The sequence below is a fragment of the Lotus japonicus genome, chromosome 1 (genome assembly GCF_012489685.1).
Source record: "Lotus japonicus ecotype B-129 chromosome 1, LjGifu_v1.2".
Lineage (NCBI taxonomy): Eukaryota > Viridiplantae > Streptophyta > Magnoliopsida > Fabales > Fabaceae > Lotus > Lotus japonicus.
In genome coordinates, this window is record NC_080041.1 from 850,571 (window position 1) to 872,221 (window position 21,651).

The 21,651-nt window shown below is 35.4% G+C and overlaps 5 protein-coding genes across 6 annotated transcripts; 3 read left to right on the top strand and 2 right to left on the bottom strand.

The window, feature by feature from the left end:
- Nucleotides 1-354: 354 nt before the first annotated feature.
- Nucleotides 355-4,975, top strand: LOC130732875 (acetyl-CoA acetyltransferase 2). Its single transcript, XM_057584876.1, has 13 exons — nt 355-507; nt 960-1,024; nt 1,184-1,282; nt 1,369-1,542; nt 1,635-1,740; nt 1,822-1,960; nt 2,048-2,191; nt 2,562-2,647; nt 3,277-3,376; nt 3,526-3,636; nt 3,724-3,765; nt 3,997-4,083; nt 4,448-4,975. Exons 2-13 carry the CDS (start codon nt 979-981, stop codon nt 4,535-4,537), a joined length of 1,224 nt encoding a protein of 407 aa, XP_057440859.1. The 5' UTR covers nt 355-507; nt 960-978; the 3' UTR covers nt 4,538-4,975.
- Nucleotides 4,976-5,681: 706 nt separating this feature from the next.
- On the top strand, nt 5,682-6,178 carry LOC130732878 (uncharacterized). The gene has a single exon (XM_057584880.1). The coding sequence runs from the start codon at nt 5,775-5,777 to the stop codon at nt 5,988-5,990; it is 216 nt and encodes a 71-aa protein (XP_057440863.1). The 5' UTR covers nt 5,682-5,774; the 3' UTR covers nt 5,991-6,178.
- Nucleotides 6,179-6,878: 700 nt separating this feature from the next.
- On the top strand, nt 6,879-9,783 carry LOC130732877 (protein NOI4-like). 2 transcript variants are annotated; one of them, XM_057584879.1, is made up of 3 exons: nt 6,879-7,053; nt 7,247-7,453; nt 9,387-9,783. In XM_057584879.1, the coding sequence occupies exons 1-3, from the start codon at nt 7,048-7,050 to the stop codon at nt 9,426-9,428; spliced, it is 255 nt and encodes an 84-aa protein (XP_057440862.1). In that variant the 5' UTR covers nt 6,879-7,047; the 3' UTR covers nt 9,429-9,783. The 2 variants fall into 2 exon arrangements, with proteins under 2 accessions (XP_057440862.1, XP_057440861.1); XM_057584878.1 differs by lacking the exon at nt 6,879-7,053 and having other exon boundaries at nt 7,196-7,453.
- Nucleotides 9,784-10,222: 439 nt separating this feature from the next.
- On the bottom strand, nt 10,223-13,149 carry LOC130732876 (transmembrane emp24 domain-containing protein p24beta2). The gene is made up of 5 exons (XM_057584877.1): nt 12,991-13,149; nt 12,668-12,877; nt 11,574-11,760; nt 11,333-11,440; nt 10,223-10,570 (listed from the first exon to the last, which is right to left on the bottom strand). The coding sequence occupies exons 2-5, from the start codon at nt 12,875-12,877 to the stop codon at nt 10,437-10,439; spliced, it is 639 nt and encodes a 212-aa protein (XP_057440860.1). The 5' UTR covers nt 12,991-13,149; the 3' UTR covers nt 10,223-10,436.
- A 1,253-nt stretch (nt 13,150-14,402) lies between these two features.
- LOC130732879 (caffeic acid 3-O-methyltransferase-like) lies at nt 14,403-17,675 on the bottom strand. The gene is made up of 4 exons (XM_057584881.1): nt 17,242-17,675; nt 16,660-16,970; nt 16,517-16,581; nt 14,403-14,925 (listed from the first exon to the last, which is right to left on the bottom strand). The coding sequence occupies exons 1-4, from the start codon at nt 17,640-17,642 to the stop codon at nt 14,623-14,625; spliced, it is 1,080 nt and encodes a 359-aa protein (XP_057440864.1). The 5' UTR covers nt 17,643-17,675; the 3' UTR covers nt 14,403-14,622.
- Between the last annotated feature and the right edge of the window lie 3,976 nt (nt 17,676-21,651).

Genomic DNA, 21,651 nt, shown 5'->3' on the forward strand with positions numbered 1-21,651 from the left:
AAAATAAAAAAATAATTAACGTGCATCGCATGCAATGATCCTATACTTTCTTTTAGTTGCCCAAAATTCCACCAATTGGTTAACTCCAGGCGAACAAAAAAAAGTGCAATTAAGGAAAAAATAACTCAGGAAATCAAAATAATGAAAGGTTTTGAGGTAAAAAACACAATAAAAGTAAAATAATAGTAATTAAAAGAATAACTGGAAGTTGGTGTTTGAATATGTGGGCCGTTGTTGGATAGGTGGCCCATTAGAAAGGCATAGCCTTTTACATCCAAAGTATGAGAGAAATAAATAAATCACAGACTGAAATTGAAAATAATAGTTCCAAGTTCGAATGGGGGTGCGTGTGCCTCGTGGCTGGTCCCACCTGGCAGTTTATATAAACACACAGATGAGACGGACACTTATGCTTCCTCAATCTCACACTTCCCTCCTCCTTCTTCTCGTTGATCTTCACGTCAACAACGTCTCTCTCTCTCAACACACCTGAACCTGAATCCAATCGTAAGTATCATAGCTCCAAATTCATCTCAGATCTGTGTTTCTCTCAACACCATAATTCATCTATATGCTTATACTTCATGCATTCATCAATTCTTCTCATCTATTTCTCTGCTAGATCTTTTAATTTTTTTTTTTAATTTCTGAATGCTGAAATATTCAAAGGTGAATTTGCGCTATCATTTTATATTGTGCTCCATAGGTTTTGCCTTTAGTTGAGGTGGCTGGAATATGTAGTTAATTCATGGAAAATAGCTGATAGCCATAATTTTTAGTTGAAATTGTTATTGAATTCTTGAATGTTAAATGTATTGTGAGGCCAAAATTACTATTCATGTTTCATACAATCAATCATATACAAATTTAGTTCTTCAAACTATGTATGTTAATGTTATGTTAGCTTGTTAATTAATCTATGTTTGTTCACCCATGTTTTATGTTGTTTTCGATTGCAGATTCCGTTTTCTTCTATCAATGGCTCCCGTAGCAGCAGCGTCTTCAGATTCTATCAAGCCTAGAGGTCATTCATCAAACTTTTTGGCTTAGATATATACAGCATATCAACTACATTCAACTTTGTTTCATTCATTTAACATTTACATTATTCTCTATATTTCTTCATTTCATCCATCATGCACAATTATAAACAAAAAATGAAACATTCAGTTTGTTTCTGCAGATGTTTGCATTGTCGGTGTTGCTCGCACACCCATGGGTGCGTTTCTTGGTACTCTGTCATCTGTACCTGCCACCAAGCTAGGCTCTGTAGCTATTGAAGGTAACTGTAAAAACCTGTGCTAGTGCTTGTTGAATTGCATTGATACGTATTGAAGATATCTTCACATCTTATGTTGATATATGTAGCTGCTCTTAAAAGGGCCAATGTTGATCCATCACTTGTGGAAGAAGTATATTTTGGGAATGTTCTTAGTGCAAATTTGGGGCAAGCTCCTGCCAGACAAGCTGCTCTTGGAGCAGGACTGCCCAAATCAGTAGTCTGCACTACTGTTAACAAAGTTTGTGCATCAGGAATGAAAGGTGTTCAGTTTTTTATGAAAGGATTTTTATTTGTTTCTTTGTATTTTTTTCAATCAAGAATGTGTACATTATACTTGTTCTGGTTATTTCAGCTACAATGCTTGCTGCTCAGAGTATTCAATTAGGTATTAATGATGTTGTTGTGGCTGGTGGTATGGAGAACATGTCGAGTGCACCTAAATACCTGGCTGAAGCAAGGTTAATTTTGTCTTTTATTTGACATTTTTCTTAGGGTTAGTTCTTGTGTTGAAATAAACTGATTCTATGCTTAAAGTTCAGGAAAGGATCCCGTCTTGGACACGATTCACTTGTTGATGGGATGTTGAAAGATGGTTTGTGGGATGCCTATAAGGATGTTGGCATGGGAGTGTGTGCTGAACTGTGTGCAGATAACCATTCAATAACAAGAGAACAGCAGGTATTTTAGGATTAGTGTTTCTGTTCAGAAAGGTTTTGGCACGATCATAACAATAGATTTTTGCTGATGTCTCTGTCTTTCCCACAGGATGACCATGCGATTCAGAGTTTTGAACGTGGAATTGCTGCCCAAGATAGTAGTGCCTTTACGTGGGAAATTGCTCCAGTTGAAGTCTCTGGTGGAAGGGGAAGACCATCAACAATCGTTGATAAAGATGAAGGTCTAGGAAAGGTGATCCCCAAAATAACTTGAACCATGATAATACTTGTTGTGTGCTTGTGGTAAGCCTACAAAATACATGACTATAAACTTTTCGTCCCCATTGAGTAATCTTAGTTTCCTGAGTATTATAAACTTTTTTAAAGAATATAGGTATTTTAAGCATGAGAATATAGATATTACATGGTATCCTTTGTAAACACTTCTATGTCAGCAAATATAAGCAATCAATCAGGTGTGGGGATTGAAATTTGTTTTTCTATTCCCCCTTTCACACAAAGAATATTTACATGTACGGTACTTGATGCAAATTGTATTCTGTCTATATGTGCATTTGAATGTAAACCAACATATTGTTGTATTTTTCATTTTTCTATGCCAGTTTGATGCTGCCAAGTTACGCAAACTCCGACCAAGTTTCAAGGAGAGTGGGGGTTCTGTCACTGCTGGCAATGCTTCCAGCATAAGGTTTATATACTGTCATGATTTGCTCAAGTTTTTCCTGTTTGTCTTTTTCTACTTAACTTTTTTGTATTTGGACGTTCTTGTCAATTATTTTCTTTTTATGAAGTTCATGGTTTTCGACATGATTTATTTGACTAGTTTAGTGTTAACTTATCATTGAGGCTTGAGTGATTTAATGTGGGGAGCGAATCTGATCTGAAATCGTTATAGTGAACTGTGACATGTATTTGATCAATTTGAGTGAATGGTCAATCATACAGTTTGCAAGCAATGCTTAGACATACATACCAGGGAGTATAGGAAGGGAACACTGCTTGTACATCTGCTGTCCATGCTTGCTAGCATAATAGCAGAGAATATCATCTGGCACTGGCAGTCGATTTTTTTGCCTATACCATCTTTTAGCCCCAAGTGATTCAGTGACATTACTGTTTGAACCTTGAAGTCAGTTTCGAGTTGTATTTATGACTTATTTAATAAATTCTATGCTTCCTTGACTATTCACTATGCTAAATCTGAATTTTCATTAGTTTAAGTGCTCAAATGCTCACAATTGGCCATGTATTTCTAGTATGTTTGTGCATGGCAAGAGCCCTTGATTTTAGTGAAAATTAAAATGCTTTTGCTTACAGTGATGGTGCTGCTGCCCTAGTTTTGGTGAGTGGAGAGAAAGCATTGAAGCTTGGGCTTCAAGTTATTGCGAAAATTACTGGATATGCTGATGCTGCTCAGGTACATAAAACATCTAAGTATGACCATACCTTCAGGTCATAATAGAAACATGAAATGTAAAAAAAACTTATTGTTATTCACATTACGTGTAGTGTGGTATGTTAATAGTATAACTTCATGCTCATATGGGTTTGATTTGATCTCTACAGGAGCCAGAGTTATTTACAACAGCTCCAGCCATTGCCATCCCTAAAGCTATTGCCAATGCGGGGTTGGAGACTTCACAAATTGATTTCTATGAAATTAATGAAGCCTTCTCGGTAGGATTTCATGCCCAACTTTTAATTCTATTAGTTTCTCATTTTTATGACACCATGAATTTTAATTCTTCTTATTGCTGTCTATAGGTTGTGGCTCTTGCAAATCAGAAACTCCTTGGGCTTAATTCGGTGAGTTTTATCCCTTGTCATCTTGTGAAAGTTGTAATCCATGGATATCTGTGTTGTAAGCTATTTCTGATTGAGTGGGTGGTAGATTTCATGCTGTTATAGGCGCCCTCTACCCCTCTTTGTACTGTAGAACATGTAAAATTTGTCTGTGGTCCATAATTGGTCTTTATCTTGGCCATTAATGGCTCAATACTTCCATTTATTCCTTTTACTCAAGTAACTAATTTGCAGGAAAAAGTAAATGTACATGGCGGAGCTGTATCATTGGGTCATCCTCTTGGTTGCAGTGGTGCTCGTATCCTAGTGACGCTTTTGGGGGTATGTTCAGTTGATAACTTTGATTACTTTACGGTATTAACATACACTCACAAGAAATGAAAAGTTGCTATTGGAAAGGAAAGTGCTTATTTTATTCTTTTAAATTTATCTGGTATAAGAAATCTTTTTGTTTCCAAATAATTTTTTATTCTTATAATACATTAAACCCTAATCAAGTATGGAGAGTAATTTCTTATGAGAGTAACAAGAGAAAATATTGAGCATTAAATCTTACATGTATTAGAGTCATGTGATTTATTATGTTATATTTAAATAGCATATTAGCCTGATTTCCGTTTATCATATCTTCTGTAATATGGTATGTTCCTCTTGATTCAGCTAGTCTAATAGTCACTTCATGCAGGTACTGAAGCAGAAAAATGGGAAATACGGTGTTGGTGGCGTTTGTAATGGAGGAGGTGGTGCATCTGCCCTTGTTGTGGAACTTCTGTAAGCGTTCAGTAGATGTCATTCTAGATCCAGCATTCGTGCAAAGTTCCAAGAACCCTGCCTCCCTCTTTAGCAAGTCTACATGCAAGTTTCAAATTTACTACAAGGACAAAAAAGAGTGGAGAGAAATTTGGCGACATAATTTTTAGATTTAAGTATCAGATTTTGCAAAAGTTAAATTTCTTAGAATCGAAGTAGAACATGGGGCAATATTATTTGAATTTCCTTAACTATGCAATAAGTTACTGGTGTACTTTGCTTTGGGATCAATTATTCTTCAAACCTCTTAATATTTCTCTTCAATAAGTTCCTGTTCTTGATAAGAATGTGAGTGACTGAAGCAAAAGTGGAAACTGGATGATGTGGTTTGCCTTGTTTTCACTTGAGCTTATTTACACATTTGGTCCCCTAGTGTAATGCTTGGGTGATTATGGTTTGTCCAGTTCTTATTCGTTCACATTAAATCGAAGCATTTTTTTAAGTTGAGCAATATGGTTTCACCAAATTGATGATGTGACTAACACTAATATGATGTGAAATTGCAGATCCATCGGCAAGTTAAATTGAAAAAGGACTTGTTTTGATATTTTTGAACAAATTAGGTGTAACATTGTCTTCTTAATTATGAACCTTTAATTCTTATTTCATTAGTCAATTGTTCGGTTGAAAAATTGAATTTAAATGATTTTAGTTAAGTCCTAATCAATCAAAGAAAAACTTATGTTGCTGTCAAAAAAAAAACTGATGATTAACATAATAAGCAATTCCTTATTACTAGTATTAGTTAGAACCTTTGATCATATCTTCACTGCTGCTTTTATCTTCATTATCTACGATGATAGAATTTGCGATGGAATAAATCCCTCTCTACTATTCTGCTGCTAATTGAACACAGCAAGAAAGGAAAAATAAATATAAATAAACTAATAAAGGATTGATTCCTAGACAAAAACAAAAGTGACCTGAAAGTCAGAGGAACGTTTGTAATAAAGGACACAGGTCACAGCTATACATGATGTTGTGTGGGACAGAGAAAGAGAAAGTGACCGTTAGAAACTTGAACGTTAAGCACTTCTAGACAGAATCTGGGACCTCTTAGAAGAAATCAATTAGCTTCAATTCCATGACCATGTATATATATGAACACTCTCCTAAAGTAACACAACCATCTCATTTCTCCATTGATTTCTTCCTTTCAGTTTCATAGTCTATACACACAACACAAGAAGCAAACAGAAAAGATGGGAATGGTGGTGGTGATTTCTCTCCCTTTCATATTGTTCTGCTTAATTCTGGGTTTTGGATGTTTCTTCTTTGGAAAAGCTAGAGGAAGACGCGAAGTGCAGACTAACCCCCAAGTTTATGGTATGCCAACTCCACCACCAGGTGCTCCAGATGCCTTCACTTGCTCACCTCCTCCACCTCATTCCAAGCCACACTTTGCTTCCAACGTTTAAAAGAGAGTTGTGTTGTATCGGGTTTGGTGTAAATTGGCTATATATATGTTGTACTTAGAGTCCAGTATCTCATTTTATTCATTTGTATACCTCTTCTAGCTCTTTCTATTCCCTGTTTTGTGAGGTTGAAAGTTCAATCAACTTTGATTAATTTGTAACATCTAATGAGTGAATTTGATTTTGCTCAAGTGAGTGTTGAAGTTATGCTAGAGGAACAGCAATCAATTCACAGGGTAAGAAAAGGGTCATATCCGCATAACAAATGAAATTTAACAACATTTTACTACCATATTAGATAAGTTTGAATGTTTAAATATAGCAAAAATTATGAAAGATTTCTTTAATGCTAAGAAGAATAAGAAAAAAGCCGATTAGAAAGGATTACAAATTAACCGGGATAAAACTCTCAACTGAATTGGATTAGGTCTACCTGGCCTAGCTACATCAATATCTCTTATAGGATTCGTCCCAATTTCTCTAATTGAGTTTGTACCTTAACTTTTTAAATTTAATTTGTATCAAACCGTTTCAATTTCTCTAATTGGATCCATTGCAATACTATTTTAACCAATGGGGCATTGCTTTGGCATTTTAACCTAATTTTTCATTACCAACTTATATTGTCTTTACCTTCTTATCATACCAAACAATAAAACCACATTTTTTATTTATAGTATTTCTTACACAGAAATACCCTTATATGATGCAAAATGATCAAATAAAGTGATTTCCCACTTCAAACATTCGTTTTTTTTACATGGATCCACACATTCCATATTTGAATTATTTTCCATGGACAATAATAGTACAAAGAGAAAATGTAATTAAAGTAAGAAATTGAATTGAAAAAGGAAATAAATGAATGATTATTATGGTTGGTAAAAAGAAAAGGTGGATGGATGCGATGGTTGAGCTGTGTGTGAGTTGGCTGGAAATAGCGTAAAGTCGTTCCTTCAATTTGTAAGGAATTCATTCCACCATTGTTTATCTTTCTTTCTTTCTTTCTTTCTTCCATTCCACCGATTCTCCTTCTGAAGCAACAACCAACCAACCAACCATGGCGGTACGGTATTCATTTCCTCTTTCTTCATCATCACAATTCTCCATGATCTCGATTTCATTAACCTATAACTCAACTCTCTTGATTCCATTTCTGACTCAATCTCAATCCATACCTCTGTTGTGTTGCGTTGCTCTATATTGCATTTGAATCATATGATATGCTTATGATTATTGTGAATGAATTCCTTCCACAGGACAATGGTAGACCGTTGCCGAAGTTTGGGGAATGGGATGTGAATGACCCTGCATCTGCTGAGGGATTCACAGTTATCTTCAACAAAGCCAGGAATGAGAGGAAGACTGGTACACCTAAGGCTGCTCATTCACCACCCAATGATAATCAAAATCCCAAATACAGCAGCAAGAAGAAGAATCAAGTCGTTCTTGGAAAACCCCAATCTGTACGCTACTCTTTGATTTACTCCCAGAATCACTAGTTTCTGCATTCAACACTTGATTTCACAACATTACCTTATAAAAACTACTTTTTTTCATAAATGTATGCAAACATAAATCACTTCACATTCAACTCACTTTTACTATAATCAATTGTGACAACAATGTTGATCCAAACTCGCTTTTATCTTCGGACAATTTAAGAAATAATTAACTACACTTCATTTTTAAGGATTTTTTTTTTACTTTGACAATGTTAGATGCATGAATGATTCAAGTCAATGTGCAAACTGTATGTGTTGTTCTGTTTCCTTCTAGTTTTCTACATAATCCTCTTTTATGGCCATTTAGTTGGGACCTCTTCCGTGCCTTTATTAGTTTATGTGTGATGGAACTTCAATCTTATTAGATGAAGGGCTTTGAGTGATCGTCATCCATTGCAAAAGCCATTGCTGTTGTTGCTGCTACAGCTTGAGGGCAGTTGGATAGTTCAATTGTTTTATTCAAACTCTTATCTTTTATAAAGAATCTAGTAAATTACAGCCTTCAACAGTTTCCTATTGCACGCCTACCACCCATTGTTTATCTTTCACCTACTCTTCTTTAAGATTTGGATTGTGAAATTGAAAAGGGGGGGAAGTGAGTCTCAGTTACATGTTTGATGAAAAACTATTAGGACATGTTTGATTCCAGAAAAATGCTTTCTCTTTTTGTTTCTGGTTTTCAGTTTTAATTATAAAAGCATCACCTTATTTTAAGTTTGCTTCTTTGCTACTGTCATTGTTTTTTTCCAAGCTTAGCCTAGAATTTACTTGGTCTTTGATAGAGCGGCAGTTATTAAGTCAAGTAGCTTGCTTTGGTAGAAATGTTACAATTTATGCCCACTTTCTTGGCCCAATAATCCCCCTTCTTCATTATTAATGGGTTCAGGTACCCTATCAGGGCACTTTTGTGAAGAGGATTCATGCTTCATGCTCAAACTCTCTTAATATAATATGTTGATGTCTTTTAACAATAATAGTCTTTATGTATGTAAGTTCTTGTTTAAACCCATAAAATGTAGATCCCTAACTTTTGGTTTTTGATAGAGCCCTATTGTGTTACTGACCCATGTAACGAACCCATCCCTATAGCAATAAGGATGGGATATTGTTATGCATATACATCTGTGTGTGTGTGTGTGTGTCCTGTTTGTTTATATTCTTTAAACAAGAATGTATATGTTGGCCTTTTCACTATTCTTGTTCTAGTTCCACCCATGGTTTCACTGGTTTGGTTTGCAGCAGACACAGTTGATTGTGCATCACTGTATGTGTGGTCGACAGTCAGTGCTCTTTTCATGCACAATAAAGGGAAAACTTTTGAGCTGGTCAAATAGAGACCAGGCCTCACATACTAATTACCTATTTATTGCTTAGAAATGTCCATAACCCAATGACATTTTGAAGAATCAACGAAGCGATAGCAATTTTATCTATTCCTGTAAAAAAGAAAAATATAAGTTTTTGTCTGTAACTCTATATATAACAATGCTAGGATATGCTGAATAGCAATTTTAGAATTTGGATCTAAAGTGAAGTGAGAGATCCACTTTGAAGGAAAAAGTGAGGAGTTGTAGCCATTATATGGAGTATCAAATTGTGATCATCAACATATATAAGAAGTTGTTTAAATTTCAATCATTTTAATAACAGTCTAACTTCTCACTTTTCTTTTTATCATAACTCCCCACTTTAGTGGAGACAAATTCTAAATTCAAGTGCTTTATGTAGTTAGTGGTCTAGTTTGCTTCAATGTAATTTTATTCATGTCATTATCTTGAACTCATGTAATCATGCTTGGCTTACAGTCCTTTATATTTGACCCCCTACTTAATGTCATGCTAACTTGCTGTTTTGTGTTTCAGTTTATAATAAAGCATTATTTTTATTCTTGCAGAAAAAATGGTTTTGCTGCATACACACATCTGCAGAATCATGAGGAGGCTATTCAACTCATGATAGTTCTGAAAGTGTAATATAGCTTATCATCCACCTGGCCACAACATAATTCCGGAAGTCTGGAGCTTCATTAGCTATGATGGGTCCTGCTGGAATCTTTTGTCATATATGCAACTTGGGGTGAAAAATTATTAGGAAAAAATTATCGCGTGATATTTATCTTCTGTGGAGAATAATTACCGGGATTTTCTTTTGTTAAGTACTTGATCGAGTCACTTCATTCACTCACAACTTTTTGGATTCAAGCTTTCTACTGATGCGTATTCTCTGTTTTGTTTTGATATTTTGGGGTGTAACGATATACTTATTCATTCAACCATTCTATTTATATCTTATATTGGGTTGTTTTGTCTAATGGAGGTTGCCCATGAACTGATACCTCTTGTGCTCACCAAGATCACTTTCATTTTTTACCATCTCTTGCGAGATTCTCACCATAAACAGAATCATAAACACACAAAATTGATTGCAATCTTTCTCATTAGGCACCAGAATCACTCCCACAGAATAATACGCTTAGCATACAGTATTTTGTTTGGATATGTCAAAACTCAATCCTAATTTTCATTCCTTATATTCAAGCCATGTGAAATTCGTAAGTGCTGTTTGATTTGAGCAAGATAACCATGAAATGAAGCAGCTCGAGAATGTAGGTTACGTTCCTCACATTTAACAATTTTTCTGACCCATTACACCTTAAGCAGGGGAAATAAAGTGAATAACAAGTGTACAACAAAAGAGGAATAGAGGAAATGGAGAGGAGAAAGATGATCATTGACCTACAAAATCAGTCAATTGTAACCCTTTTTACTCCAAATGAAACCGTAATTTAACAATAAATAACATCTTTCCACAGGTATCATGAGTAAAGCGAAATAGTAATCAAATAAATATCCACGTAATGATAACCAAAAAAGTAAAAGAAACAAAAGTTTATAAATAACTTTCTGATTTCTACTGTTACAGGTTCCCAGTACATTTTCTAACTCTAAACTCTAGAGGTTCCCAGCTTGCGCTCAAACAAGCGCTGCAGAAGGTAAACTTGAAGTGCACTAGCGCCAATTAATGCTGCTGATTCAAAAAGTGCCTTATGTATTGCTCTTCGGCTCATTGCATCATTCACTGCAATCCACACAAAAATAAGGAACATGAAATTACATTAACACTCAAGAGTTAATAGAGAAAACAAGTGTCTTTAGTCAACTAAGCTCGGTTCCTAGTCCTCCAATCCATAGCTCATTCACTTAAGCAGTAAAATATGACTGCCCATTAGTCTGACTTGTGCGTGCACGTTTAAGCGTGAGATGCAGTAGTATCAAACTTCAACTTCTTTAGAATAAGACCTTGTTTGGAAGAGGTTATTTAGGCTTATCTTATAATATAAGTGTTTCTGCAAGTATTTGAGAAAACTTACGTAAATAGTTCATCACCAACCTAAAAGTTATTTTGAGATTATTTTCAGAAGTTGTTTAGATTATCTTATGAATAAGCGCCTATACTTTACCTATAACATACTTTGAGCCTATTTCGATAAGCTTCTCAAATTAGTTAACGATTTAGAGCTTTTTCTTATTGACATAAGTGTTAAATTAAACTGTTTATAACTAAGGAAGCCCTAAGTTCAATCAACTTTGACCTCAAAGTAAAGCAAGTGAACACTATCAAGAGTCAGGAAACGATGTTATCAACAGGGGGACACTTTTCTGGCATGGTAGCTGAAAGGAATTAGGATAATTGCAAATTGGAACAAGAGGTAGAAAAACAGACCGTGTACATAAAGTAGGGCTTTATTTTTAACATGTGTACATATATAACTGATAGGTATGAAGGATTTTATGCATAGAAAATTTTAAAATGAACATCAAAGTGAAAATTAAACAGTACCTATTGCTTGGCGGTCAGTTTGAGCCTCTAACCAATGTTGTTCAAACTGAATGTTGTAAAGAGCTTCCTCCAACTTTGCTATCTGCTCCAGCAAAGGTGTGAAATGCTCTGCAGACAGACACAGTTTTGATGATAATTCTCTCATTTTTAAGATTTTCATGAAACTTAAAGAGACTGGTTCTACACTGACATGTAAAAAGAAACAAGAAAACACAAGTGGATTTAATAGAAGAGGCATTACCATCTTTTGCATGCTGCTCGTAGTAAGAGAAGTGACCCACATGTACATCAAAATCAATAGTTTCATGATATGGAGACTTGTTTGTGAAGCAGAATTTGTGAACTCCTGATTTGTGAGCCACAAATTCAAACTTTTCACTGGTCTTGTCACGAAAATCGTGAATTTGTTCACCAGCAGGTCCTTTTACCTGAAATTATTACATAGTTGTGTAAAGACATGATTGGGCAGGGTATTAAACAAAAAAAGAAAGTATAGATAAATCCAACGAAAGGTTATTCCTATACTCCAATTACTAGTTGATGTAGATATGGATTTCCATAGAGGCTTGAGATATAAATGTCAAAAGATTGGGGAAGTAGCACACTAATAGTTATACAGATACCTGAATGTGGACTAATTATATTTAATTGTAAAGGCAATACCACACAAAAAATATATTCCTAGACATAATGCATGAAATCTCTATAAACATGAACTTTTTCCTAATTGTTTTAAACCATGACTTTATCTCCTAACTATTGAAACAACTCTTGTTTCAGTATTTGGTTGCATTTTTGCTATAATGTCCTCCAAATAATTCAGCATGGTCAATGAATTAAAATTTTGAAAATGGGATCAAGTTTGACAATGAATCCCGAAATCTAGAATGAAAGATCAATTCCACAATTATGGTTCAGAAAAGCACAAAAAGCTTCTTCAGTCCCCCTCAGGTATGAAGAAAGGCAAGGTACATTATATTATAGCTTTAACCTAATAATGTAAAACCCCAACCCAATAGCCAACAGGTATGTATGTATGTAAGAGAAAGCATTTAGTTTTCCCTTTGTATCCATGGTGCCATGGTTTTACTCCCATAGAATTTTGAAACAGGTTCCTATCAACACCAAACAGCATAATTCAAACAATTACAATTAAGAGAAACCCTAACTAATAGTCAATTGTAATTCTCCATCCGAATTGTTGCAGGCAAAAATAAAAATTAACAACAAGTGGGATTTGAATTTTGATGATATAAAAGCGATTACAATTACAATGAATGGAATCAAGCAAAGTAAATGAATTATCGATGTGAGAAACGAAGTAAATTAACATACCACGAGATCGACACCTTCATCACCGTAATGCCATGGAGAATCAGCCTTAATAACAACGAAGGAAATATGGACAGTGTCACCCTCGTACTTGACATCGTGGGAGAAACACTCGTCTCTATCGATGACGAATCTGATACCCTCAGAGGCTTTCAAGTTCCAGAAGACCCCAATTAACGCAAACAACAATACATGAATCAACGACAATCCCATCTGCAAACAAACAAACCCCAACAAAAATTCAATTGAATACGTCATTGATTCACACGGAGTTTAATTCAGAATAGAAAAAAAAAGGGATCGAGAAAATGAAAGGAGATAGATACCTTTCTTTTTTCTTCTCGGAAATTCGGAGATGAAGAACAAGAAGAGGACGACGAAGCTGAATAAATAACGCTGTTGGGGACAAACGCAGTTGACGATTTTTAATTTCAACGAACCAAGTGTGTTGTGTTGTGTTGTGTTGTGTTGTGTTCAAGTGATCAGGGAAGCTGGAAACGATGTCGTGTTACTTTTGTCATGTGTCGGTTTCTGATTGGACCGTGCAGCTCACCTGTCCAATCACAAGTGTACACGTCGGATGTGTTTCAAAGACATGCTTCCTCGTATCAAACTGCAAACAAAAAATAACACGAGTTCAATTTTGCTAACCTAATTTTTTTTATGAATAGAAGTTTGGGTGAGTTCTCCTCACATCATTACCACCGATAAGAGAATGTCTTTGGAACCACATGTCCCTTTTAAATGTACTTAATAATTTATTCACCAACACAACTTTTACATCGATAAATAAACTTCTACGAAGAAGTGATATCCTTACAAGCACAAACAATTTAATTCGGATTAAACAACCTCATAAATCAGAAAAAAAAAAATATGTTTTATATCTTATGTAATTCCATAATTCGAGATTGTTTGGACTTGGGACTTAACTTCATCTTTTAATTTTGTGGTTTTTCTTTGGTTTGTCGTTATGATAATTAACTTTGTAGAGGTGGTTTGACCAAACTTACATTTTCACATGACTTTTTTTAGATTGAGGAAGTTCCGACAAAACTTGTTTCCTTTGTCCAAAGTGATGCTCGAGCCTTTATACATGTATTATTACTTAATATAATTTGCTCACCTTAAAAAAATATTTGATGTAATTGCTAATACGGTTAAATTCAGGAATGAGAAGTTTGCAATTTTTTTTTCTTTTGACAGTCAATAAGAACTTTCATTCAAATAAGCAGGGCGATAAATCCGACCGAATACAAGCATTTAGACAAATCTGGAGATTATTAGTCCACACTCCAATTGAGTTACTCACAGAGAATTTTGCCAAAGACGGAAGGGGATAGATGATGGGCTTTCGGAGTTTTAAGGCCTTTAATGATGCGGCTGACTCAATGGTCAGAGTCTTTAGTGGCTAGATGTTTGAAAGCGCATTATTACCCTAGAGGTCGTTTCATGATGCTGGTTTGGGTAACTTGTCTAGCTAGCTATACTTGACGCAGTATTCAGCAAGCTAGTTGGGTGGTGAAGAGGGAGAGTTCTTGGCGGGTTGGGGGTGGTTTTGATATCAAAGTGTGGGAGGACAATTGGTTCCCTATGCAGGCGGGTTACAAGGTCTGGTCTTCGTGACCTCCGGGATGTGAACTCTTCCATGTTTGTGAGTTTATTAACAGGGAGGGAGTCTTTGGACTGGAGTAAGAGATGATTTTATTCATAAGCAAAAATAAGTCATTTGTGTAGATTGCAGAAAGAGATGATTTTATTCATAAGAAGTCACAAATAAAGAACCCATATATAATTTCAAGACTTAAAAATGAATACATAACAGAAAAGAGTAAATCCCCATGAAGTTTATCAATTACAAGTAACTTATTCATTAATTAACTATTATAAATCAAGACAACAACATATCATAGGGAACCTTTTGTGACTTTAATGCAACATGCAGAAGAAAAAAGAAGCTAAGGCTTCTTCAGAAATTCCATGACATACATGTTGAAAGCACAACATGCTACACGAAAACCTTGAAATCCAGCACCCTTAGCCAAGGCCTCATACTCTTTCGCTGTTCTTTCTCTTCCTCCTGAGCTATGACACAACATGATCACATCCATTTCGAACACACACCTTGAAGCCAACTTAGAATCAGGGACTTGTGGAATATTGCATTCAGTCAAAATCACCTTCCCGGTATCCGGAAGGGATTCATAGCAGTTCTTCAACAATTTCAAGCATTGCTCGTCATTCCAATCGTGACATATCCACTGCATTAATTTATACATGGTGTTTTTGTCATTGCCATAAACAAATAGAAAAATGTGGGTTGTCAAAATGTGTTTGGATGTACTATATATTTACACAAGGTGCATTCTCTCAATGTGAAATCAAACATACCATTTGAGAAAATTGATGCATGGTAGAAATCTAATTATGAATGAAGCCCTATAACAAATTGTAGAATTATATATCCTCAATAATTAATTATTTCAACTTGGTTTTACTCTTTTGAAATGTTCTCAAAATAAAATCTCCAAACCTGAATGGGTATATAAGAGCTCTTGGGCATAATCTTTTATACTATAAGTGTTTTCAATAAACGCTTAATTAAGAACATGTTTGGAACCACAATTATTTCTATAGAATTAACTTTACCTAGTCAAAATCAATTCTAACCCTTTTAAATGATGTTTGGGTGCACTACTACGACAAAATCAATTATATAGAATCAATTGTACTTGCCAAAATAATTGCTTTGCGTTAAATATAATCAATTCTGAAATTTTACAACTGAATTCCATAATATTACGCTGTAAAATCTACTTTTTTCATAAAGCTATGCAAATATAAATCACATCATTTTAATTTACATTTACCACGCGCAACTTTAGTATCAATTTTGTTTATAAACAATTCTGCTAACGTTGATCTAAAACACACAATATTAATTAAGTTATGATTTATTCGCATCTCACTTTTTAATTCATTTCATTTCTCCTTAATTTATCTTCATATCTCTTATTTTTTTCCCTATCACATTCAGTAGGGGTGTACAAGACCCGGCCCTACCCGCCAACCCGTCCCGGCCCAAGCCTTTAGGACCGGGTTGAACCCGGCCCGATCATTAAAAGAGACCGGGTTCGGGTTGATCTTCGAGTTACCCGACTTCGGGTAGGGTCGGATTCGGGTTGACACTCAGGTCACCCGGCCCGTCCCACATATATATTTTATAAAATTTTAATTTGTTATAAAGATTAAAATGTGATACATGGTGCTCAAATTTATCTTACCAAGTAGATGAGATTAAAATGTTTAACATCTACCTTATGAATTAAATAAACGTTGGTCAAACAATGGACACTTTCATGCTCTAACAAGAGAAAATCATGTGTGTGTATTATGCATATGTGAGACAAGTGAAGAAATGATCAAACAAAATGTAAACATCTCAAGTGCAATAGATTATGAAAGAATTGGATCATTTCAAGTTATTTTTTCTAAAAAATAGTTCCAACTTATAACTCTTTTAGTATGTTATTATCTTTAAATTTTACAATTAGTATCAAATAGTCTTAAACTTATTGTCCCTCGGGCCAACCCGGTCCCATCCTACATAGACCCGTCCTAAATTGGACCCGCATAATGTCGGGTTGCTTCGGGTCTAGGGACATGTTAGGGTCTGTGAATTGACCCGATCAACATTTAGGGCCGGGTTAGGGTTAACCAAAACCCGTCCCAACCCGTCTCTTGTACACCCCTAACATTCAGCAGCTTATCTTTTATTTTTCATTTTTCTTCCTATGGGAGTGTTTTTCAATGGTCAATGAAACTTTAATTTATTCCAAAATATTAGCTCACCTTCATGAAAATGGCATCAGCTTTTGGAACACTGACAAACATGTCTCCACCAATATGCTCCACACCTGCACCAAATTAGGATCAAGCTAAGTAATAGAAATTATAATTAATTGACTCATTTGTCAGTCAAAATAAAAAAGGACCTGGATAAGATGGAGCTTCTTTAATGACATGGGGCAAGTCAAAATTAACGCCCTTAATGGTGGGATACTTAGAGACAATCATGTTAATAACAGCTCCAGTCCCACCACCAACATCAACAACAGATCCTAAACCCTCAAAACCTGTATAGGTCTCAAGAACTTTCTTCATTATGATGGTAGAATAATCAGACATCCCCTTGTTGAAAATATTGTTGAACCTTGGATTTTTGCCATGGAATTCAAAGGAAGTCATTCCATAAGCATTGTCAAATGGAAGCCCACCCTCCTGAATTGAATCTGTCAAATGGTACCTACAACAACACAATCTAGTTTAAACATATGTATATGTCTAAGCATAATTTCAAACGCTTCAATTGAAGTAAAAGAAATAAGAGTTATGAAATAATGAAGTTAAATAGAATCTAATCACCAACTATGTGTAAGTCTAGTGAATGTGAGTCTTAATGGCAGGCAAACTAGACCTCTTGTAAGGGTAATGACACGAATTCAGATCATTAAATGGGGGGAACTGCCACAGTTTAAAAAAAAAAAAACAGAATCTAATGAATCTATTATCTATACCACATGTCTTTGAGGACTTTGTCATGTTGCATGAGAAAGGAAGAAATCATGGAGACACCATCTTGATTGTTGACAAAGTATTTGGCATAAGGACTAAGACCATAGTGCCTTTCAGGTTCAGAACCTTGGAAGGTGAGGATGTTGTAGCTAGCCAAGAGCCTCAACAAACGGTTCAACATAGAAGGTGCATCCGGGTTCTTTATTGATGGAATCTGAGAAGCTATCTCAGAAGGTGAAAGGTAAGCTCCAGGACCAGCCTTGGCTATGGTTTCTATCACACCAAGGTCCAAGGCTGATTTCAGAACCATGGGAACAGAGGAGGCCCCTGCTAACTCCATGGCAAAAAGCAAAGCTTCTTCATCAGATACTACTAATTGCTTTGCATTATTTACTTCCCCCATGTTTAATGGCTATGCTCTCAACAGATCAAAAGATGTGCAATGTATTTATACTTAGCTTGTATGCAAAAATTAAATGATATATTATATATGTTTGAACTTTCAACCACCAAATCTTAATAAATTTCAACTTTTTGACACATTCAGAACGTAGAAGAGTCAAAAGTACTTAACAATTTATAATTTTTATAATAATCTGACCTTTATCCTAATTATTATGCTTGTTCTTTATAGTGTTTAATTGGGTTGAAATGGATGTTAATGCATGATTTCACACTTGCTTTGATGCGTTAATTCATTTTTGAAGTTGCTTCGGGTTTCAGTCATTATGTAAATAGTGTTCTCAATTTGATGGTTTATTTATTGTGATGAGATAACACACCGTTTGACTATTTGTTGAAGGCTAATGTAATGAAATCAACTGAAGAATCATATTAAAAATATTTAAGGGTCTGATAAAAAAAACCAAAGCGTTGTATACAAGGGTGTAGTTAAAGAACCAATTATCCATGTGTATGAAATTATGATTACTATTAATTTAATAATCCAAGTGACGTTGTAATCAATTATCATACACGTAGACATGATCCAGAAAAGGGTTGTCTAAATTACTCATGATAAAGTTTGGGTTAAATAACTCACCATCTAATCACATTGGAGATAAGTGAGTTGAAATTTTTATTTATTAATTTATTTCCAACTCATTTATCTCTAATGTAATTGGATGGTAGGTTATTTAACTCAAACTTTATCATGAGTCATTTAGACAACCCCTCAAGAAATATGTAGACATGATTAACCTCCACATAAGTAATGTCTGTAATGGGAAGTCACCTAAAAAAATGTTAAATATTTATTTTTCAAGATATCTCACAATTGAAAGTCATGAGATTAATCTCTAAAATTCTGAAATCACATTAAGCAAATATATGTCTCCCAACAAATCATTATATATATGTATGCACCGCTATTAAACATTAGACTAAATATTTAAAAAGTGTAATTATCGATCATTTGTGTTATATTTTATATTGGTTTAAGAGTTTGTAGTTTATCCATATTTGATAAGAGATTAATATATATGCGTCGTCGGTGTAAGAAGGGTTTACACTGTCGTCCAATCAAATTATGTCATATAAGACTAAGTGGTTACGAATCTTTTTAATTTTAATTAGTAAATTAATAAATTACTGACGTGGCGGAAATCAATTGGATGCATGTGTAAAATAAGTTTATACTGTCAGTGCACCTCCTATTTTCTCATTTGATAACGAGGACAAAGTTTTCAAAAATACGAGGATAAAAATCATGGAATCATTAAATTAGATTACTATAAAAATTGTGAAAATAAATAAAAAAATGTAATCAGCAAAATTGTAAAAGAAATACACTAATAAAGTAAAAGTATAATTTTTTGGGAATTGTTATTCAGACCCCCCGACCCCTATTCAGACCCCTCAAAATTGGCGAATTGTCCAAAATGCCCCTGTTAAAAAAAGAAACTTCCCACTTTCCCCACTATCTCCCCCCCCCCCCACTTCTCCCACTTTTTCAAACTTCTGAAACCCCCCACCCCCCAAACCCCTCCCCCAAACACATTTCTCTCCCTCCCTCTCTCACGCATATCCTCCGCTGCCTCCGCTGGCCGCCGCCATCGCCAGCTACACCGCAACCGTGTGGAGTTGCCGCCACCCCCATCGCCACCTTCTGCTACCAACAGCCCAACATTCTTCCCGGAACCCAAGTTCGTTACGCGACCCGACCCATTCTGTTATGGTTTTGATCGCACCTTGTAGACGCTTATGTGTCGCACCTTGAAGGTGCGTGTATTCGTGTCGCACCTTGAAGGTGCATGTTCAGAATACACGCACCTTAAGGGTGCGTATCAAGCACACCCTTAAGGAGCGACACAGAAGCACCCTGAGAGTGCGTCATAGACCCTTATCTGTCAAAGCTTCAATGCTATGTTTTTGTTCTTTTTTGAGTTTTATGTTTCCAATGTTGGTTCAGATATGACAAGAACAAAGAATTTGAGTGTGCCACCGGCCAACGAAGGGAGAATTCCCCACACTCTCAAAGTGCGTCACAATCGCACCCTCAGTGTGCGTTAGTGTCGCACTTTGAAAATGAGGTTCAAACTGCGACCATCACGCTAGTTAAAGGTGCGTTCGAAAGGGGTAATTTCGGGTTTTAGAAATTTCCTTCAGTCTAAATAGGGGTGGGGGTCTGAATAACAATTCTCTAATTTTTTTTTTGAAACAATGTATAATTAAGCCTTATTTTTTATTGTAAAAAAAAAGCCTTCATTTTTTTAAATGCGCAATAGAAAAAAGAATCAAGATTCCTTCAAATCACACAATCTAGTACGAAAGACATTACTAGCTAGACAAAACAAAGGAAAATAATAGGATTAGTTTAATAATACAAGAGGCGAACGAATTCCAATTACTACAGCTTATGTTTCAAAACACGGAGGTTGACACTATTAAAAGTCAAATTTATATCCATGAACCGTTGTACACTTGTACAGACTTTAATTGCTTTTAAAAAAAAACTTTAATTGAATATTTTAATAATTTTTCTTTTGCTAAGGTATTAATAGTCGTGAGATTAATCATATGTACCATAGTAAGCATATTAAGCGGTGTGAGCTGAACAATGAGGTTTTTTGTCTTGCGTCCTTTCTCTTATTTGTCTCTTGAAAGTACCACATTTCTCCCTTTTTCTCTCTTTCTTTCTCTCTTGGTAGGTGCTCCCAACAACGATGTTAGGGTTTCACTAGCCAATTGTTTATTAACAACGATAATGTGAAAGACACCAACAAGGACCCCCTCACATTCATTAGGATAAGAAAGAGTATTTCAATTACACTATGAGACATAAGGGTTGGGTGGGATGAATGGTGAAGGTTCCAGAGTTTGAACCCTGAGGAGAGACTAATTTACCTACATTACTAACAACTAACATTACACCGATGAGGACCCCCTCGCATTCTTCAGGATAAGAAATTTGTGTCTTATCTTCTGTCTCGCGTCCTCTCTCTTGAAAGTACCACATTTCTCCCCTTTTCTCTCTTTATTTCTCTCTCAGTGGCTGCTCCCAACAACAATATTAGGGTTTCACTGGCCAAATTGTTTATTAACAGTAAACCGCTCAACTTTTTCCATATAATGTGAAAGACACCAACAAGGACCCTCTCACATTCATTAGATAAGAAAGAGTATATTTCAATTACGTACACTATGAGACATAAGGGTTGGGTGAGATGAAGGGTGAAGAGTCTACGGTTTGAACCTTGTTGAGAGACTAATTTACTAACATTACTAACAATTAACATTAGTCTATAAAAAAAAAACCTCACATTCATTAGGATAAGAAATGTGTTTCGCCTCTTCTCCCTCGCGTCCTCTTGCATTTGTCTCTTGCAAGTACCACATTTCTCTATCTATCTTTTTCTCTCAATAACCTCTACCAACAGGAGCGTTAGGGTTTTACAAGCCTTATTGTTTATTAACAGCGATGGCTCAACTTTTTGCAGATAATATGAAAGACACCAATGAAACCCCTCAAATTCTTCCTCCACTATACTGTTTCTCCCGCCCAAGAAATCCTCCTCCCCAAGCTCTCATAAGCATTATGTTTAAGAACATGTATGGTACACTATGAGGTATAATGCTACATGTATCATTTTATCTTCTTTTCATAAAAGCTTTGAATTGTGAGTTTTCATCGTGGCCTAACTTAACTTTTTAAACAAATTTTATGGCATACCATGTGAACGGTCAATATCTTTGTACCAAAGAAATTTTGATCGATATGATTAATTGGCTAAGTATTGTATTATAGGCTTTGTGATATGATATGAAATATCAAATGAAGACGGCTTAATTCGGTCGACTAAAAAACGAGCATATATTAACGATGTGGGGCCCACGTAAGGTTCTGGTTCAGCCAAATGTAACGAAGCCGGCCCATGTCACAACAATCAAGGACAGCTGCTGGGAAAAGATCT

What these genes read in the sequence shown, in the direction of transcription:
- LOC130732875 (XM_057584876.1), top strand. Translation starts at nt 979, where the DNA reads ATGGCTCCCGTAGCAGCAGCGTCTTCAGATTCTATCAAGCCTAGAG. An exon ending in GATATGCTGATGCTGCTCAG is followed by an intron (nt 3,377 to 3,525) that starts GTACATAAAACA and finishes TGATCTCTACAG; the next exon opens with GAGCCAGAGTTATTTACAAC. An exon ending in TCCTAGTGACGCTTTTGGGG is followed by an intron (nt 4,084 to 4,447) that starts GTATGTTCAGTT and finishes CACTTCATGCAG; the next exon opens with GTACTGAAGCAGAAAAATGG.
- LOC130732878 (XM_057584880.1), top strand. Translation starts at nt 5,775, where the DNA reads ATGGGAATGGTGGTGGTGATTTCTCTCCCTTTCATATTGTTCTGCTTA.
- LOC130732877 (XM_057584878.1), top strand. Translation starts at nt 7,211, where the DNA reads ATGCTTATGATTATTGTGAATGAATTCCTTCCACAGGACAATGGTAGA. An exon ending in TTCTTGGAAAACCCCAATCT is followed by an intron (nt 7,454 to 9,386) that starts GTACGCTACTCT and finishes TTATTCTTGCAG; the next exon opens with AAAAAATGGTTTTGCTGCAT.
- LOC130732876 (XM_057584877.1), bottom strand. Translation starts at nt 12,877, where the DNA reads ATGGGATTGTCGTTGATTCATGTATTGTTGTTTGCGTTAATTGGGGTC. An exon ending in ATGAAGGTGTCGATCTCGTG is followed by an intron (nt 11,761 to 12,667) that starts GTATGTTAATTT and finishes TAATAATTTCAG; the next exon opens with GTAAAAGGACCTGCTGGTGA. An exon ending in AACTGACCGCCAAGCAATAG is followed by an intron (nt 10,571 to 11,332) that starts GTACTGTTTAAT and finishes TGTGGATTGCAG; the next exon opens with TGAATGATGCAATGAGCCGA.
- LOC130732879 (XM_057584881.1), bottom strand. Translation starts at nt 17,642, where the DNA reads ATGGGGGAAGTAAATAATGCAAAGCAATTAGTAGTATCTGATGAAGAA. An exon ending in AAAGTCCTCAAAGACATGTG is followed by an intron (nt 16,971 to 17,241) that starts GTATAGATAATA and finishes GTGTTGTTGTAG; the next exon opens with GTACCATTTGACAGATTCAA. An exon ending in CTGATGCCATTTTCATGAAG is followed by an intron (nt 14,926 to 16,516) that starts GTGAGCTAATAT and finishes AAATTAATGCAG; the next exon opens with TGGATATGTCACGATTGGAA.